General features: G+C 45.5%; 1 protein-coding gene across 1 annotated transcript; it reads left to right on the top strand.

Annotated features, from left to right (window-relative positions):
• Nucleotides 1-1,424: 1,424 nt before the first annotated feature.
• On the top strand, nucleotides 1,425-11,388 carry ism2a (isthmin 2a). Its single transcript, XM_061062631.1, has 6 exons — nucleotides 1,425-2,066; nucleotides 5,857-6,105; nucleotides 8,696-8,984; nucleotides 9,606-9,740; nucleotides 9,981-10,049; nucleotides 10,219-11,388. The coding sequence occupies exons 1-6, from the start codon at nucleotides 1,971-1,973 to the stop codon at nucleotides 10,734-10,736; spliced, it is 1,356 nt and encodes a 451-aa protein (XP_060918614.1). The 5' UTR covers nucleotides 1,425-1,970; the 3' UTR covers nucleotides 10,737-11,388.
• The last annotated feature ends 1,334 nt before the right edge of the window (nucleotides 11,389-12,722 follow it).

The raw sequence follows: 12,722 nt of genomic DNA, 5'->3' as shown, positions 1-12,722 counted from the left end.
GAGGTCTGCATGCATTTTCAGGAATGCATGTGTGAAAAGTGCTTATGTGTGCAGGTGTGTACCAACATGTTTCATGAGTTTGAACACAAAGAGACGACTCATCAGATTATCGTAAATTAACCCTGAGCAAAGTGTGTGTGTGTGTGTGTGTGTTCCGTTGAAAGGTGTTTGAAGATTTGTGTGCAAGAAACACACACACGTTCTGAGCCACAGAAAAGGAAGTGAGGAGGAACTTTCATTTGAAAAAAAAACAGACCAAACATCTGGAAGCTCTTTCACCCCTTGACCCACACACCCCCACACACACACACACACACACCCACACACACACACACACCCACCCACACACACACACACACACACACACACACACACACAAACACACACACACAAACCCCCTCCCCCCTCCATTCCTTCTCCAGGTCTCTCCTCTCTGCAGCTCCGTCTGGAAGGAGTTAAGTGAATACACTAACACACCCTGAGTGCATTAATATTAAAAAAGAAAAAGAAGATCTCCAGTGAAGTTTCATGAAGCCACTGTCACATTATGCACTCCTGAAAATGTCAGGTACATTTCAGAGAGCCTGCCACTGAAGCCCTGAAGTTTATGTTCACACATGCACCTCACAGCTGGAGACTATCCCTGTCAGATGGGGGGGGGGGGGGGGGTTAGGGGGGGGGTTCTGGAGGCCAGACATGACGTCAAAAGAATGACGCAGAGATGACAGTTTTGCCTTCATATCGATTCTACATGTCGTTCGACTTATTCATAATCTCAAACAAAAGAGCGTAGAAGAACATACTGAATACTAAACATCTCTGATGAGTCATGACTGTCTACAATGAGTGAGAAGCTCGAGTCCCGCTGGCTGTGTTGTTGTCAGAGCCGTGTTTACATGGACGGGACGGCCGGCTCCTCCCCTTGAGTATAAAAGCTGTTTTAGTGAAGGACTAGAGAGAAGAAGAACATACTCACTGATTATTTGGATGAGTTTTTAGATCACGCTCATTCTGTGTTTATTTACATGCAACGTGAAGCGCTAACATTAGCATGCTAACACAACAACGCAGGTCACAGGTGATTGCAGCTCGAGACAAGGACGATTTTGTCCGCCGCTTGTGCTTGACTCTGAAGTTGGCACGTGAGTGTAGGGGGGTTGGAGGTGTGTCTCTGGAGGAGGGCGGAGGCTTCAGTATGGAGGAGGCGTGGCCTAACAGCAGTTTGTTTTGGTTTCATGCTGGAGTTCAAGGGCGACACCTACTGGATCAGCAAGAGGCACACATCGAGACCAGCTGGTTCACACAGAGGACCTTTAACTCATTTAAAGTGTTTGTGTAGATATCTTCAGTAGAGCTAGGATTTGCTGCGTCCTTTGATAACATTATTAAATATTAAAACATGTAATAACTTACATGACTTGTTTGTTTGTGTCCTCTGGAAGCAACAGAATAATAATCTGGTTTCATTTAAAGTTTTTCTCTTTGCTGGATGAAACTACAAAACCGTACCTCCGCAGTGACGTCACACATGAGAGAAGGGGAGGGGGGGGGGTTAAGTCAATGGGCTCAAAGTGGTTTACAAACAGGAGGACCCGAGAACTGAGTGAATCAGAGGACCTGGACACCTGAAGACTTTGGAGACCTGAGGACCTGAGGACGGAGCGAAGCTTCATCCCTGAAATCTTTGACTAAAAGAAGGAGCTCTTCGTGAAATGATCAGAGGGACATCAGGGGGCTCTTTTCTGTGTTTCATTCTCAAAGCAGGAGGAGAGAGAGTCCGCACGGAGCTGCAGAGGAAACATGAGAGCAGATTTAGGAGAGTCTCGTAAAGTGTGAGTCTGGCTTCAGACTGCAGGATCTCACGGATTTAAAAAAAAACGCTCTGCGGGGTTTTTAGAGGATCTGGAGGATTTTGAAAAGGATTGTTGTCGCTTTGAGGAAAAGATCCGGGCGGGTTGTTGGGGGGGCCGATGGAGCCGAGGAAAGCGTCTCTTGTGCGGCTGCTGATCGTCGCGGTGGTCTCGGTGTCAGTGTGCAGCTTTCCAGCGGACAGGAACTCTACAGAGGTAAAAAAAAAAAAAAAAAACTTCATGCATGATCACAATGACGAAAACACACCCGCTGCAGAGAAGTGTGTGTGACTGTTCAGCTCCCTGTAAGCTCAGATTGATCTGCGTGTTTAAACATTGAACTTCTTCTCTCTTCTGTCACATGCAGAAGATTCAAACTTCATCAAAGAGAATTCTTCCCGAAATAAACTCACGTGCAACAGGTTCAGGACAAAGAAGAACTCTGCCATGTCATTAAATCTGATATTAGTCATTAATAAACTAAAGACATGAACTCACCACGTGACTCTGTGAACAGGTTCAAGGTGTTCAGTCTGAAACTGACTCACGTTAAAAAACAAACAGGATAACAGTGATGATGTCAAATAAATAATATAGGCTACATACTCGAAGAGAAGGTGTGAAGACATGAGATGTAATAAAGTGATTTATTCAGATGTCATCATTCTAATATCTCACTTTTTATTTAACCATCAGACTCTTTTCATCTCTGAGATACAGAAATACCAGAACATGAAGAGTTCATTAAAGACCTTCCTCTCTACTCTTCACCATCTTCCTCAATCTTTATCTCTGCCCTCAGTCTCTACCGTTCAACTTGACTCTTCAGTGTCTCCATTTCTCATACCTGCTCTTCATCTCTACTCTCAGGGGTGATTCTAGGGTCTGTCGGTTCCCTGGGCAAAATGGGGGGGGGGGGGCCCTCCAACCAGCATTCATTATTATGTTCCTCTTTTCTTTTTTTCACTCACAGACAGATCATTCCTCCTCATTTAACCTTCATTGACACAGTTTGGTTTTCACAGCAATAATGCATGTGGTGCAGGGCATAGAGAGTCAGTGCTATCAGATGGGGCCCCCCTTAGGGAGGCTTCCTACTACCATTGCCAAATTTGCGCATTTTGAGGCAATGCTGCGGTTTACAGTTTGTCAGCCGTTGGGGGGGGGGGGGGCCCTACTGGTCTGAGGCCCCAAGCAGTTGCCTGTCTTGCCTGTTGACAAGCAGCGCCTCTGTCTACTCTTCATCTTTGCATCTCTCGTCTCCGTTGTCTCTTCATCTCCGCCCTCGATCTCTAACGTTCACCTCTACTCTTGATCTCATCTCTTCATCTCTACTACTAAACTTTAATTTGAATCAATTTTCTTCCTCTCTGCTCTCTTGTTCGAGGTCGATGTGTTGTTGTAATTAAAAAAAAACTACAGTAATTAAAATAAGGTCATATTGTTTGTAGTGATGATGTCATCCTTAGTGTTGCATTGTGTGTGTTCAATGTGTTTTGGACCCCACAGCCTCAGACATGTAAGGAAAGATAAATCATTAAAACGAATGATGTAGCCCAGAACCTAACGAGAAGAACCTAACGCTACCTGCTCGAGACGCATCACGTGTAAACCGACTCCCTCGCCTGTCACTCTGTGTTTACATTAAAGGGAACAGGAAGTGAGTGGGGAACGCGGACAGCGCCAGGTTAATATATGAAAACACACAAACAGCCTCTTTACTTCATGCGGGAACACGAACAGGGACATATTGAGTTTGTGTTTCAGAGGGAACATTCATGAAAATCTCCGGGGGAGGAGGAGGAGGAGGAGGAGGAGCTACTGTAGCTGGACGCTCTTCTCTCTCTCCGTGCTGCACGCTGAAGTCCAAGCTGCAGCCACATGTGGTGAAGGGCGTCAAATTCTTCAGCCAGTTCAAGTTTAAGTTGTGTGCTTTTATTGTGGAAGGGTCTGTGTGGGATGGACGCTCTCCAATGTCCCGTGTGTGTGTGTGTGTGTGTGTGTGTGTGTGTGTGTGTGTGTGTGTGTGTGTGTTTTAGTGGAGTGATGAGCCTTCACCTTTCAGTTAAACACACTTCTCCATATATAAATACACACACATTTATTTTCAGAGTGTGTGTTGTGTGATAATTGTGTGCATGTGCTGGATTCTTTTCCTCTGTGGGTGTTTAATGGCCTGACATGAGCATTTAACGTTCAGCTGATATACCTGATACATCTTACATATGTATATATATATATATATATAGAGACATGAGCTTTCACTGCTGAGCTCAGTATCAGATACAGTGACATCATGAGTCTGTGCTTTCAATGTGAGGCTCAATATCCGACAGCTACACACACACAAGAGATCACACGAGCTCCCCGTTTAAAAGCTCAAAGTATGTGAAGCGTCAAGGTCTTCAAAACGTAATTGAGCCCTCTCTCTGCTGGGGTCGTCAAACTACAGACACATAAGATGTTTTCACATCGACAAAAAACTCCTGAAAATGTCCTGATTTTTTTTCCAGGTGAGCTGCACCTGTGAACGAAAAGCAGTTCAGACTTTCTTCCTGCCAGCCTCCTGGTAAATTTCCCCTTCGCCTCTGACAGAGTTTTAACAAGCATACCTGTAAATTTCAGAGGCGGAGCTTCTAACATTTTCAGGAGTGCACGTGTCAAACGGCTTTCACTTTTCACTATTCTTGAAAACTTCCTGAAGTTTTTTCTCTAAATCAGTGGTTCTCAGCTGGTCGAGCCTCAGGACCCACCACCAACTCCTTCATGAAAAATTGCAACCCAAATTTCTGATATTTCTTAATCTATCAGATTGTATTTAATAAAAAAGTGTGCAGTTTGGACCTCAGATGGTACAAAGCGTGATAGAACAAAGAAACTGAACTAATCTTGTTTAAAAAAAGCGCTTCATAGACCATTGGACACAATTCTTCTTCCAGACACACCTTCACGACCCACTGAAAATGGCTCCGCGACCCACTTTTGGGTCCTGACCCACCAGTTGAGAACCACTGCTCTAAATGAAGTTTTGAGGATGAGCTGCACGTGTGAACACAAGCAGCCAAAGTTTCCTCTCCAACTCTAACTGGGAAGCCGCCGTGCAAATTTCTGCCCAGATCGAGTTAAACAGTCTGAGAGAATCATTCAGAGCGTCTCTTCTGTGTCTGCGTTGCGTCCGTCAGAGTTGTTAACTCGCGGCAGACGAATAAAGAGACGTCTCAACAGTTAAATTAAATCAAGGCCGTCTCTCGGAGAGCTGCTCTCTTAACCTCTTAAATTGATCCAAACTCAACCCTCCGCATTCTCCGGATGACACAGATTTCTCTCCGGGTCGGAAAGAAGGGTGATAATTCTCCTCTCTTCTCGGATAACCGTTGTGGCGACACACGGCTGTTGAACAAATGAACTGTTATCATTAGTGTTTCATTTCAGCAGCAGTTCTTTTTCTCAATATTCAGTTCCCACTCGCGTCCTTAAAACCCCAAACGAAGAAAAACAAAAGAAGCTTTCACACATTCACAACACTCCTGAAAATGTTAGGCGTGAGCTGCATCCAAATCTTTCACTCTATCTCAACAGGAAAATGTTCCTGCATATTGTCTGCATGCAGTCGGGATAGGCAGCAGGACATATTCGGGAAAATGTACTGCTAGCTAGCGAGAGGGGGTCATGATGTTTATATCCTGTGACTAATGTGTCTAACTACATGTAGGATCGATATAAAAGCATAAAACTGTCATCATAGCGTCAGACTCTGTTGCTTCCTGCTCCATTTCCGCGTCAGACCTTTGACCCCCCCTTCCTCATCCGTCTCCGGCTGACTTGGTTCAGGTGTTAACGACCGACTCAGGAAGATTTCCGGAGCAGCCAACCTGAAAGACATTTTCAGGAGTTCAAATGTGAATGTGGCTAAAGACTTTTCAAAAAGTGCAGTCATGGTAAAAAAATGTTAACCCCCTCCTCCCTCCCTCCCTCTCCCTTCTGGAAACATCTTTTCCCTTCTCAGATGACAGAAGGGAGTCGTCATGGCAACGACCTCCAGACTCTCGAGGACCTCCAGCAGGAGAATCTGCTGCAGACTCTGCCTGCTGCTCCGTCTCCTCCCGGGTCCAGGCTCCGCTGGTCCTTGCGCCATCAGCAGGGTGTCATCCCCCCACCAGCGCCTGAAGAAGACCCCGACCTCTTCGTCCTGGACCTGAGGAACTTTCCAGAACTGGCAAACGCAGATGTGGGCTCCCAGAACCCCAACATCCAGGTAGGAAACAATCCACTGGGTAGAAGTGTGAATGCTGTGAAGTCGTCGTCGTCACTCGAGGTGTGTTCAGGTCTTCTCAAAGCGTGAAGGGTTAACACTCTCAGGTGTTTTAGGTTAAACCATCAGTCACAGGAGGGGGGTGTTACAGAATCCTCTTCATCACTCTATGTGCTCACCACCATCTCTCTCTCTCTCTCGTTCTCCATACTGCTCGTCTCACTGAACAGCTGGTTTGAGTCAGAGCGGCGTCTTAAGTTTCCACATGCAGGACCTTAAACAGCAGGGCGCTCCAAAAGAGTCCTTGAAGCTCAGACATCTCCTCAGCGTTAAGAGGAATAAAAGAAAAAGGAGAAAGGTGAAAATAAATCACACATGAGAGTCGAATAGGTCGGGTTTCAGGAAGACGGTTTCAGTGACTCAGGAATTCGCTGTCCCGTCGACACAGCGACATAGAAAGACAATCAGAAGTTCAGCAATGTGACCTCATGTCAGATTTAAATAATGTACATTTACACAGTTAACGCTGAACTTTGTGGTGTCAGAGGAATCTCTGTATGCAATGGTGGTCACACTATCACACGTGTTTGGATGTTTTCTGTGTATAAAGGAAAGTAAGTAAATCAACATGATTACAAATTCAAAGCTCTGTTGTCGTTTTACTGAGGTGTAACACACCAAGACAATGAAATATAGTATAGAGCACAAGACACGACCAGCTGCAACAGGAGTGTAATTGTTTATATACATTACTTAACAGTACATGGCGCGTTACCGGAGGTCACCACTAGAGGGCCGACAGAGAGCTCAGGCCGTACATACAAACATGGTGACACTAGAAGAAGTTACCATTATGTTAATATGGAAATCAGAACAAATAAAATATTATCAATAATGGATCAGATCAGGTCAGGCGACTGATGAGCGGTGTACAGAACACACCATCAGCGCCGTCAACGCTCACTTTCTCCAACATTTTCCTCCGTTTAGAGACGTAGCAGCGGCTGTGTTTTAGTTTAATGATACTCTGATCGAATACAAATGCAGCCACTGACGCACTCGGCCTGTCCAATCCCCTCTGCCTCTACACTGCCCCCTACTGGTCATGCGTATGCTGTAACTCAGTGGTTCCCAAAGTTGGGGTCGGGACCCACTGGGGGGGTCGCAAGACACTGAGAAGGGGGTCGTGAGAATTCATCCAAACACATGAAAATTAAAAATCACTTAAAATTGCCTATTTTACCCATTATTGTCAAAACATATGAAAAAAAAAAAAAAGATCAAGAGATTAATTCTGCTACCATTATGAAAATAATAATACAGTGTTCAGGCTGTTCTTTTGTGTCGTTCTAATTCCAGTGTGTGGATTGTGTACCCGGCTGTGCACAACGGTAAATGTTTTAACCACCTCCATGGACAGAGTGGGTCCCCAGTCTCTAACACCTTATTTTTGGGGGATCATGGGCTGAAAAGTTTGGGAACCCCTGCTGTAACTCATGTCAGCGTCATAATTTTTGAGGATGTGCGCAGCAGTCGCACCAAAACAGACACAAGGAACAAAAGGCAGCCGGCATGCGTAGGTGTACGGGTAGTTCACAGAAAACATATATTTCCACTCTTACAGTTAAAGACACCGGAGCAAAATAAAGTTCCTCCACAGCATCAGCTACTCTGCTTCATTGTTTAACAGAAAAGTCAAACAGAATATGAAGGATCATTTATGAAAATATTAACAACGTTCAAATTCAAACACGTCATCATCTGTTTTCAATGTTCAGCTGAATGTTTGAGTCTCTTCTCTCAGCTGCTGCGTCTTCTTTCTAAACAGTTTCTGTTGTAATCAGGAAATCTGGGGTTTGTCTGGACATGTGTGTGTTTATGTGTGTGCATGTCTGATGTGGTGTGGGCCCTATCAGTTCATCTTTACGCCCCACCATCATCTCTGTCCTGCCTCCCTGCTGCACAATAAACTCTTTCATAAAAGTTCACTTTTAATCTGATCTTTAAATAAACAGACGGCAGTGACATCACTCTCATTTTTAATGTGTCTGAGAGCTTATGTGTCCGACATTGACGCCCCTCGGTTTGCCAGATATGAGAGCAGTTATCAGGTCAAACCAACAGGTGTTGCAGCGATGGAAGCGGACAAGAGAAGTGGTTCAGATAGAAGTGATTGTACCCGACCTAAAAAGCCTCTGCATGTTTCTAATAAGCTCCACGAGCAGAAACGTGCTCAAACTAGGATCAATATTGGAGAAGCTTTTGAAAAGTGGAGAGAGGTTAGAACACAGAAAGGTTTACAGACCGATGCACAGCTGGATAAACACTGAAGCTTCAGTGTCCACCACATGGTAACCTGCGTGAACATCGACTCTAGAGAGGAGGGGGGGGGGGGGGGGGGAGACAGCTCTATCTAATGTTTTAAATTTGGACTGCAGTACCCATTTTAAACACTAGGGGTCAGAGTTACATATTGCTCCTTTAAAAAACAAGTTAACTTAGTATTTTTTTTACCATATATAAAGATTTATAGTGATCATACAGTGTGTCTTTCCATCTACTTGAATAATATATTTCTATGTGTTTGTGTCAGCTTACCATCGAGGTGGTGGACGACCCCCAGACCGAGGTGGAGATGGATCTCGCCAAAGAGAACCAGCGTAACGACTGGTCAGCGACGTCATCAGAGTGGGCCAACAGCCACAGGAAGCTGTTCTGGCCTCTGTTCTGGGAGTACCCGGATCAGCTGGAGAACGGGAGGGCCGGTCTGGATGACCAGGTTGAGGACTACAGCTACGACCCCAAAGAGCCCGTCCTGAGCGGAGTCGGGGGGGACGTGGGAGGTCACTGGAACAAAGACTGGGATGCAAAGGAAAACTACGGTAGGAATCACAACAACATACACATCTCAATCCACGATCTCTTCGAACGAGCAAACATCCCAACTCATTCACAATCTGCCAACTAACACCGTCACGTACCTCGCTCCGCTCGCATAGGGTGTCTTAGGTCTCAGGAGGCAGGACATGATGTTAAAAGAACAACACAGAAGTGGCCATTTTTTAAACTTCAGGACGTTTTCAGGAGTTTTGTGACTATGTGAAGCCACTGATAGTGTAAAATACAAACAACAAAAAAATATCCAAAAGAAATAATGAAGAACTTCTTCTTCTCCTTTTACCGAGTCCTTCTCACATTCTTCTTCCCTCTCGCTGAGAGCAGACTCTCCTTCCTGCTGGGTCAGTTTAAACACAGAGCAGCATGTCTCAGAGGTCCCACGCTGTCGTTACTCGCCTCTTTAGCCGCATAACTCACATGCACCAGCTGGGTGAGGAATTCACAGCCGACTTCAAAGCTCGCCACATTTTCACCGCAAAGTTGAAAGTTTTTACACTCTGTGCTGTCGTTGGCTTTTTTTTTTTTCTGTCTCGTTTCATTCGCTTCAACTTTCCTCTGTTTGTATTCGTTTCTCACGTTTTCTTTTCTCGGGTTATTTGTTTCAGAGTTCGAGGAGGACTGGAGCGACTGGGCTCCCTGCAGCGCCACCTGTGGACACGGCACTCAGAAACGCACTCGGCCCTGCGGCTACGCGTGCACCGCCACTGAGTCGCGCTCGTGTGACCTTGAGAGCTGCACAGGTAAAAAAAAAAATCCAAGTCTCTCTGTGATCACAGATCAATCTCCTGACAGGAAGATAAATTACTCAGCTAAGGAAAGTTTAACAGGATTATAAATGTATGTTAAATATTTACTGATGTATTTGTTAAACTAGCGTGCGAGCGTGCAAGCCTGCGGGCGAGCGTGCGTGCGTGCGTGCATGTGTTGGATGCCTTTGCTGTAATGGTTGATCATTAATAAATCCTCTCTCTCTCACACAGACTCTGTTCTCTCAGTGACTGAACATCCGAGTGTCCAGACGACCAACAGCTCAGACTCTCTGGAAACAAGTATGAAGAGTGTTTACTCTTCTCTTCCTCCACATCACATAAACATTAAACATACTGTAACTTCATATGTAACATGTGTGTACTCTCAGAAACATGTGAAGAAGCGTCTAAGCAGACAGGTCTTGTTGGTGAAACTCTACTGATTCTTCTTCCCCCTCTCTTGCTCCAGATGTGGACAGCTGTGAGAAGTGGCTGAGCTGTAAGAACAACTTCCTGCAGAAGTACCTGCACCAGGTGCTGACGGAGTTACCCAGCTGCCCCTGCTCTTACCCCTCTGAGGCCGTTTACAGCGCTGTCAACATCGCTGACGCCAGCCTGAGGAAGACGTACCGCTGGAGGGACGCCAGCGGACCCAAGGAGCGCCTCGACATCTACAAACCCTCCGCCCGCTTCTGCATCCGCTCCATGCTGTCCTACCACAGCACCACGCTCGCCGCGCAGCACTGTTGCTACGACGACCAGATGAGACTGATCACGCGGGGGAAAGGAGCCGGAGCCCCGAACCTGATCAGCACCGAGTTCTCCCCCGAGCTGCACTACAAGGTGGACGTGCTGCCCTGGATCCTCTGCAAGGGGGACTGGACCCTGTTCCACTCAGTGAGACCCCCCAACAACGGGCTGGACTGTGTGCCGAACCCCCCCGACGCAGAGTTTCAGACCGAACTAAGAGAAGCCAGAGAGTACTGATGACAGGGAGGAGACCCAACGAGAGGGACAACAGGGGGGAGGGGGGGGGGGGGGTGCGGACATGTTGGATGTTGTGGACATTTAATCCCTGCCGCCTCCTGAAGGCTGGAGTTCTGTTTGATTCTGTTCGGGCGCTTTTTGAAGTTTATTTTCTGAATCTTTCAGTCGAACGCTTTTACAGAAACTTCAGTTTGAACGTTCAATAATGTGAAGACAAGAAACACACACACCTCTACTGCTGAACATTTATTAAAGGTTATACAAAGACTGTTTAGAGCAACTTAGGACGCTTTGTGTTGCTGCTACTGTGTGTGTGTGTGTGTGTGTGTGTGTGTGTGTGTATGTTTATTTATTGGTCGCTGTATTTTAATATCTTTTTTTATTCCTTAAAACTAAATGTTTCTGATTGACAGGAAGCCAGTAAGGTATCATGTCTTGTTTCCATGGTAACAGCCTGAGCTCCTGAGAGTGTGTTACCTGTGAGTGTGTGTGTGTGTGTGTGTGTGTGTGTGTGTTGAAAAAATCAATAAATCAAAGCAGGTCATTAAGAAGAAGCTGGCGCTGTAACAAGGAAACAAAGCTCAGTGTTGGTGTTGTTGTTCCAGAGTTCAAATAAAACATCTGTTTCAGAGCTCGGTGGTTTGCATGAGAACGCCGCTGGCTCCGTTATTTATGATGATTTCAACCTGGATTAAACTTCAGTGACTTTCTCTGTTTGACTCCTGCGAGCGTTTAAAGCTTTAAAACTCAGAAACACACCGATCTGTTTTTTTTATATACGAGAAGTATTATAAAAAATAAAACCTGATCCGTACAGAAGTCTCTTGATCAGGTTTAATATCATCAGGTAATAAGTGATAGAAAAATGTTTTCAGAAGATCAAAGAAAGAAAAAAGATTTCAGGGGTGTTTTATCTGGCAAAGTCAATATTGAAATTTTGCAAACTGCGCCAAAAAAAAAAAAAGGTGTAAAACTGTTCAGGAGGTCGATGTTAATCACACGTGGTGATGTCACACATGACGTAGTGAGGTGCCAAGGAGTGTCGTTAGAAGTGGGGTCGAGCACTAATTGTATTTAGTTTTAACATATAATCTTTCGGGCTTTCGCCTTTTTTTATGATCTCTGGAGAGAAAGGAATGATGGGAAGAGAGATTGGAGAATGACATGAACTGTAGCCCTCCTACGGGATACATGCTCTACCTATGGAGGCAAACCAGGGGCTCCACCTCCTAAAACAATAATGATGTTAGTGGTTAACCAGATATACTCAGGTGACCGTAATAAACCTGTGCAGGATGCCCAGGTAGACACTATAGGCCTATGTGGGAAACACTCCATGTTCATTACCTCGTTAATATGAGGGACTCCATCAATGATTAACGCCCTCTATGGATGAAGAGGACCCCATATATATGATGGCGCCCTACACACACAGAGGGCGTGATACACAAAAGGATTCTGTGCCTGCTACAGCTGCGCAAATGAGTCAATGATATACTGTCCAATTCACAAAACACATGTAACGGGTTAAATGTTTCCCTAACTGCGCTGCAGAGCAAACAGCGCCCCCGGTGGAGCTGTTCGGGTATACTTGAAAGAGCCACTATGCCGTACTTCAGGGGGAAATGTGACCCTGATCTCTGCAGAATTTACAAACACCAGCGTTAACAGTCATGTGCAGTTAGAAGGAACAAATGATAGTTACTGTTCGAGATGTCACATCAATCTGGAAATGAAGTCCATCAGAAATCAGTCCCGGGGCTGTTGGTGACTCGACACTTCATCCACATGTGTGTAGACGGTCTGGAGCCGTTAAGCAAGACAAGGTCGCAACCCGAGAAAGCTTCCCCTCCCCTCTTAGCTCAGCATCTCTGCATGGACTAAATCAAGATCCGTCAGCTTGAGAGGGCAACTCCGTGCTCAAAGCTTTTCGCCACAAGTCTCATAAGTTTGATAGTTTTTGTGAACTGGCATTGAGACGGAGCA

The sequence above is a fragment of the Labrus mixtus genome, chromosome 18, assembly GCF_963584025.1.
Source record: "Labrus mixtus chromosome 18, fLabMix1.1, whole genome shotgun sequence".
Taxonomy (NCBI): Eukaryota; Metazoa; Chordata; class Actinopteri; order Labriformes; family Labridae; genus Labrus; species Labrus mixtus.
This window is presented reverse-complemented; position numbering and strand designations above follow the sequence as displayed.

What these genes read in the sequence shown, in the direction of transcription:
- ism2a (XM_061062631.1), top strand. Translation starts at nt 1,971, where the DNA reads ATGGAGCCGAGGAAAGCGTCTCTTGTGCGGCTGCTGATCGTCGCGGTG. An exon ending in CGGACAGGAACTCTACAGAG is followed by an intron (nt 2,067 to 5,856) that starts GTAAAAAAAAAA and finishes TTCCCTTCTCAG; the next exon opens with ATGACAGAAGGGAGTCGTCA. An exon ending in GGATGCAAAGGAAAACTACG is followed by an intron (nt 8,985 to 9,605) that starts GTAGGAATCACA and finishes TATTTGTTTCAG; the next exon opens with AGTTCGAGGAGGACTGGAGC.